Source organism: Brachypodium distachyon, chromosome 5 (genome assembly GCF_000005505.3).
Source record: "Brachypodium distachyon strain Bd21 chromosome 5, Brachypodium_distachyon_v3.0, whole genome shotgun sequence".
Lineage (NCBI taxonomy): Eukaryota > Viridiplantae > Streptophyta > Magnoliopsida > Poales > Poaceae > Brachypodium > Brachypodium distachyon.
The window spans coordinates 7,058,858-7,065,481 of NC_016135.3; the positions used below are offsets into that span (position 1 = coordinate 7,058,858).

Consider the following 6,624-nt stretch of genomic DNA (forward strand, 5'->3'; position numbering starts at 1 on the left):
AAGACAAAGTTCCCGGCACATTAGCAAAAGTTGCTAATACGTGAACAGTTGTTGCTATAGCAACCAGAGTTATTAGTATGTGAAAATTACTCATATAGAAGGCAAAGTGGCTAATCTGAGAGTCCAAGTTATCGATATAGAAACTAAAGTTGCAAGTGTTTGAGTCAAAAGTACAATACATGAAAAGTTGCCGATATAGTAGCCAAAGTTGCTAGGACGTGAAAAATTGCGTTCAGAAAAGTGAAAGCTCCCAACACATGAATCATAATTGCCTACACAAGAGCCTCGTTAGCAAAGCAGAGAGAGTTGCGAAAAATGAGCCTAAGTTGTTTACTTTCAAGAGAAAGTTGCTACCCAGTAAAAAATCATCGAAACATACCCACATGGGATCTAGTTCTGAAGAACTCATCCTTAGTAACCCAACGGTGAAAACAGATCAAAATTTTGACCTTCGGTTCAGAAGTTATGTCTTTTTAAATTTTCAAAACCGAAATAAATGTACGTGGTGCTATTACTAGTTCAGTTTGTGTGCAGCCAGCATGCATGGATTGCATGGACGCTAACAGACAAAAAATTTGATTACCATCACCACACGAAAAGAGAAACGAATATCGATACCTTTTTGAACGGAGACAACTTTTGATCGGAAACTAATTGAGGAAACGTTTGCCCTCTGGTCGCGTCCATTATGTTTTGCTCGTGCCGGAGTCAGTCTTATATCGGGGAATGAACGTTTCGAGCGCACGTGGAAAGGGTGCTCCGGCTTCTCGGCTCCGTTTCGCCTTTCGCTGTCAGTCTGAGCCCCCATCGGCACCGGCCTCTGACCGTTGTTGCTCTCGCCGCCCCTCAACCCCCGTGCTATAAAACCAGACTCCCTTCTGCGACGAAGCTACCCATCGGCGACTGCCTCCGCCCCCCGTAGTATCCCACCAACCCCCACCTACTCCGCCACCTCTGACCCAGTCCTCCTAAACCTCCTCTTCGGGCAATGGAATCCCTCCTCGCCTCGACTTCCCTTAGGGCTTCTTCCTTCCCCGCCGCGGCGGCCGCCGCCGCTCGTTCGCCGGTGCCGTCGAGGGTTGCGACCCTTGCCACCACCCGCGCTCGCCCTCTCTGCTGCGGCCCCAAGGTGCGGCCTCTCCTCCTGTTTACATGTTGGGATTTGTTATACTTTTTTTAATTTTTGTTTCCTTCTGTGCTTGGTTCAATTGTTGTTGTTTCTTATCGTTTTTGCCTGATCTTGGCGGTAATCGGTGCCTTTCTTCTTTTGTTTTGCATTTCTTGAACACGGCTTAACAGTTCAGTTTGATCCTGCGATACTGGCAGCAGTAATCCACGGAACTCACATGTTCTCTTGCTAAGAGGATTTCTGCTCCCGTTCCCATTCTTCCTGTCGATTTTTTTTTAAACGATCGTTTCGACATCATAGTAGCGCTTATGCTTCTTTTTTTATATTATCCGTCTTCGCGTTCTGATCTTTGTTCCCTTTATTTTGTTTTAGGACACTATTGAGGCGCTGGCCCGGGACGAGATGCTGAATGCGGTGGAACTGGTCCAGTGGGAGAATGGCAAATCCGTCAACGACATAGCTGCTAGTCAAGGAATCCGTATCCGTCGGCACTGCCGTCCTAATTCCTCCATGAAGGCCATCGAGGAGGAAATGGGAGAACCGCGCAACATTCTCGAGAAGATCATTTGGGACAAGGAGATTGAAGTAGCCGAGGTATGCAATCTGCAATAGTGCATACATGATAAGGCCAATATCTACCTAATAATACCATTAGACCAAGTCGAACCCTCGTCGAACGATTGCGCCACTTCTTCTAAATGCAACATGATATTCCATAACCTTTGTAGTTTGACCGTAAAGGCGCCAAATGACATGCTTGATTCTTCTTCTAAATGTTAAGGGATATGGCTCCATTTAGCTCATGCGGTATGTGATGGTCGGTGGATGTTAATGATCTTGTACAGGGGCACGCAAAGAAGCCTCTGAAGGAGGTGATTGAGTCTGCTGGGAAGGCCCCTCCTACAAGAGACTTCTATGGTTCTTTGAAAGCAGCCTACAGGCGTAATGGGGTACCAGCGTTGATTGCTGAGGTCAAGAAGGCATCACCAAGTAGGGGCGTACTCAGAGAGAACTTCAATCCTGTGAGTTCTAGGCTTCATAGTTGTCAACCTTTCGTTTGATCTGGTATTTCTCAAAGATTGGTTATTAACTAGCACAAAGCTGTTGTAGGTTGAAATTGCTCAAGCTTATGAAAAGAATGGAGCTGCGTGCTTGAGCATTTTGACTGATGAGAAGTATTTTCAGGTTGGTTTGGAATTGTATGTGTCTCATAGTACATGGTATGTTTACTTGGTAAGCTCAATTTATTATTTCTACAGGGAAGTTTTGAGAATCTTCAGAAGGTGCGCAATGCTGGAGTGAAGGTAATTATATATGGATATATGTTGTTTAAATGTGAAGAGGATTGTATGGGACTTCTTTTTTCTCAACATGCAGTTATATCTTTTGTGAATGCAGTGCCCTCTTCTGTGCAAAGAGTTTGTCGTTGATAAATGGCAGATCTATTATGCCCGCTCAATGGGTGCTGATGCAATTCTGCTAATTGCTGCTGTACTTACTGACCTCGACATAACATACTTCCTTCGGATATGCAAGGAGTTGGGATTGACAGCTCTTATTGAGGTTCGACATAGGATCTATGTTCTCTAACAACCATTAAGTATTATGGAATCACGTTGCAGATATTCCTTGTTAACCTGTACTTAATAGATACCTTCAGTGTGATTTGACCTCTTTAGTCTGCCCAAAACTAAACTTTGGTTGCTTTTAGGTTCACGATGAAAGGGAAATGGAGCGTGTACTGAACATAAATGGTGTTCAGCTTATTGGCATCAACAACCGCAGCCTTGGTATGCGACTGTTCTGGTGCTTACTTTGTTGGCTCAACATATTGTCATCTTAAGCATGTCTTTTCCAGTTAAATTTTCTTCAAATCGAGATTCTTTTCCCTTAGTTGATCAATGTATGGTTGTTCTTATTATGTCAAAAAATATTTTTGCTGCAGAGACATTTGTAGTGGATACATCGAACACAAAGACATTATTGGACAAGCACGGTGATATCATCAGGGAGAAGGGAATATTGGTAAGGTCCTCAGTCCTCATGCTAATGAGCGACATTGTATGCACATATCCCTTTTGACCCAAGAAAAACATTACCTAGGCCGCAACATTTGTGCTCTATATTAGAAGGCATAGCTCAATGGTTAATGATTAGTTTCTTCACAAACATTACAGATGCTAAACTTCAATATTATCTGCTGTACTATCATTGTTGCAATGCCAAATGTTGCATATACCTATAAGTCAGACATTATATCTACTTTTTGGACTATAATAATAATTCCTTGAATTGGCAAGGTTCGTTTGATTTTGCATCACAAATGCTTATTGTTATTATTATTTTTCGGATTCCCCCCTAAACATGTATGCAATTTTAGGTTGTTGGCGAATCAGGGCTGTTCAACCCAGATGATGTTGCTTATGTACAGAATGCTGGAGTCTCTGCTGTAAGTTGTCCAATTGCCTATGGATTGATCAAAACTTTTCCTGTGTGATTTTAGAAATCTTGGTGAACACTGATCCAATCACTCAATAGTTAACGTCAGTTTCCAATTTTTTTTTTCTAATTGTGCTGTTTACACACACATATATGTCTCAACTTGTGATAGTTTTCCCTATGATGGTTTTTTCCTGTGAATGTACTTCAGCTTTGGCCCACAAAACATATGCTAGAAACTGTTCACACAGTAATGGCATCTTGGGTTATAAATAATATCCCCTCCTTTCCATATTATAAAAGCATATGATTTTTTGTCCTAAGTTAAACTTTTTAAAGTTTGACCATGTTTATTGATAAAAATAACATCCATAATACTAAATAAATACATTATGCCAATATATTTCACACTTGATCTATTGGTAGTGGTATTGTAGATAATTGAATTTTTTTCCTATAACCTTAAAAAAGATTGACTAGGGAGATGTAATATGGCAATTAGGGAGTACTTACCAAAAAGAGAATTTTCTTTGCGTGTGTCTAAATACTTGAGTTCTCTGAATGCCTTGATCTGCGTTTTGGCTTAAGCGTGCCTTTTGATGCTGTAGGTCTTGGTAGGAGAATCCCTGGTGAAGCAAGAAGACCCTGGGAGAGCCATTGCCGGGCTCTTTGGGAAAGAATTGTCGCAGTGATAGAAGATCGGTTGGACTTGTTGGTGCCTTGGTATAGACTAGCAGTAGCTGCCAAACTGCAGCATGAATAATGTTTTCTTGTTTTCTTTTGGATGAGCGATGACAGTATGATAATTTTTGAGTGAAGGGAATGGACATATCATCTTTTTTGGCGACTAATAAACATATGGTCTATACACATGAAAATTCATAATTTGTCAGCAATTCAGTAAGGGGGTTAGCAGGTGGGGTAACAACATATGATCTTTATGTGGGCAAAATCTATTGATGTTTTTTTTTCATATAAGCAGACATAGTACGCCTTTGTATTATGGATATTTTATAAGTAAAGGCACTATTAAACCTCAACCTAATAGATGAAGTCTAAAATGGACCCTAACTTTCTAATACTTGAAATCAGCACCATGTCATTATTAATCCCGTCTAATCTCAACTTTCGGGAATCAAACATCGTTTGGTTCCCCACATATATTTATACTAAGTTATAAAATATTATTTAAATTTTTCCATAGGCATGCAAGAAATTTGATCGGATGTCTCCTATTACTTGGACACGTTGATGATTTATCCTTTTTTACTTTCAACTCTATTTATGATTTTGCAAGCACAAAAATTGCCACGTGTAATGACACAAATATCCGGCAGTTTGTGTGTGCCCATAGTCGTATGGATGCGTGTGGCGTTGAAGAAATTGAAGGCATCTAAGTGAAGAATCATGGTGGTTAACATCTCAGTTATGTCACATAATCAGTTTGGAATATAGAAAACAAACAGGGCAATCCAAGTGTTCCCTGCATATTTCTGCATTTTGAGTTGCGCAAAAACCAAATGTGTCGGCAGTGATCATGTCCGAGCTCCATCAGTTGGTCATGTTGGCCGCCGAAAATGCGACGTCGTGCTAGAAGGTGTTGAGGACGACGTTGGATGCCAGATCACGATGTAACATCCCAAAATTTCAAACTTTTACATGTGCATTGCATCCATGAGCATCATGTCACAATTGCATATTTGAATTCAAATTTTGAATCTCAAAAGGCTTTGGAAAGATTCTTTATTTCATTCTTAAACCCTAGGGTTTACACCCATATGCGTTTTGAATTTTCAAACCAATAGGTTTCATGTATAAAAGGGGTTTAATGCACACATAAACCATCCCATAATTTTTGGATAATTATTTGGAGTTGAAAAAGTATTTTATTTAAATGGATATATAGCCCTAAAGGCATTTATAGGGCAAATGTATTTTTATATATTTTATTTTGAGGGGAAAAATACTCTCAAAAAGTTGTATCATGGTGGAACATGATTTTACAAATTTTCTGAGATTTATTTGGACCAATTTGGAGTTCAAAATCAAAAGATATCAAAGGAATAAGGAAAACAAAAAAAGAAAAGGGTACAAGAAAAAAAAATGGAGCAAACGGACCGGCCCGGCCACTTTGGGCCGAACCGTCCCAGTCCGACCGCGCCCGACCGCACGCGCACCGGCCTGGCCCGCCCGGCCGCCCCACGCACGCGCACCGGCCTGGCCCGCCCGGCCGCCCCATGCACGCGCCCGCACCCGCTGACAGGTGGGGCCCACCTGTCAGGGGCTTCTTCCCCGGAAGGAAAGCCCCGCGTCCGCCACGCGCCTTCCTTCCTCGCCGCTGCGCGCTCACCGCCGGATTCCCCTCGCTCCCTCCCTTAATCCTCGAGCCCGAGCACGTCCATAAATAGCCCATGCCCTCCTCTCTTCTTTCCCCTTGCTTCCCCAGCCAATCGCGCCACCAGGCCGCCCCGATTCTTCGCCGGAAAACCTTCGGCCGCCGCCGTTTCTCGCGCCTCTCCGACGAGCCACGAGGTTAGAGCCTACCCATCTCGTCCTTTCTACTTCCCCACGTCCATGCGCTCATTTTGACACGCTTCGTGCGTCATTTGGTGCTCTGCAGCCTCCGAACGCCGCCCGCTCGTCCTCGCCGGAGTCCGGTGACCGCGCCGCCGTCTTCGTGCGTCCTAGGCGAGCCCTCCGCCCTCCCGAAGTCGCGCCGACCCCGTCACCGAGCGCGCCGTGCCGCGTCGCGCCTCCCCGTGAACTCCCCGCGTCGCCTGCCTCGCCGGAGCGCCCCGCGCCGCCACGCCCGTGCCCCCGCCGCCATCCCCTCCGTCTCCGATGACCGCCGCCGCCGCCCGGTAAAAACCCTAGCCCCTCGTCCGTCCGATCGTCGATCAATGGTGTAGATTAGATCGTCCTTTTTCACTTAAACCGAACCGGTACCGACGAATAGGAACACGCCACGTGGCATCTATTTTTAATAAAATAAAAATCAAATTTTAATCCTCCGGATTAATTAAAAGGCACTTTTGCAGATAGGCCCCTATAACTTC

The 6,624-nt window shown here is 43.8% G+C and overlaps 1 protein-coding gene across 1 annotated transcript; it reads left to right on the forward strand.

The window, feature by feature from the left end:
* Positions 1 to 866: 866 nt before the first annotated feature.
* On the forward strand, positions 867 to 4,460 carry LOC100842503 (indole-3-glycerol phosphate synthase, chloroplastic). Its single transcript, XM_003579510.3, has 10 exons — positions 867 to 1,129; positions 1,502 to 1,723; positions 1,975 to 2,151; positions 2,240 to 2,314; positions 2,389 to 2,433; positions 2,528 to 2,692; positions 2,841 to 2,919; positions 3,075 to 3,154; positions 3,510 to 3,578; positions 4,177 to 4,460. The coding sequence occupies exons 1-10, from the start codon at positions 989 to 991 to the stop codon at positions 4,258 to 4,260; spliced, it is 1,137 nt and encodes a 378-aa protein (XP_003579558.1). The 5' UTR covers positions 867 to 988; the 3' UTR covers positions 4,261 to 4,460.
* Positions 4,461 to 6,624: the final 2,164 nt, after the last annotated feature.

Bases quoted from the DNA above. Each gene is read 5' to 3' on its own strand.
- LOC100842503 (XM_003579510.3), top strand. From the start codon at position 989: ATGGAATCCCTCCTCGCCTCGACTTCCCTTAGGGCTTCTTCCTTCCCC. The intron at 2,152-2,239 runs GTGAGTTCTAGG...AAGCTGTTGTAG, and splicing joins TCAGAGAGAACTTCAATCCT to GTTGAAATTGCTCAAGCTTA. The intron at 2,315-2,388 runs GTTGGTTTGGAA...TTATTTCTACAG, and splicing joins CTGATGAGAAGTATTTTCAG to GGAAGTTTTGAGAATCTTCA.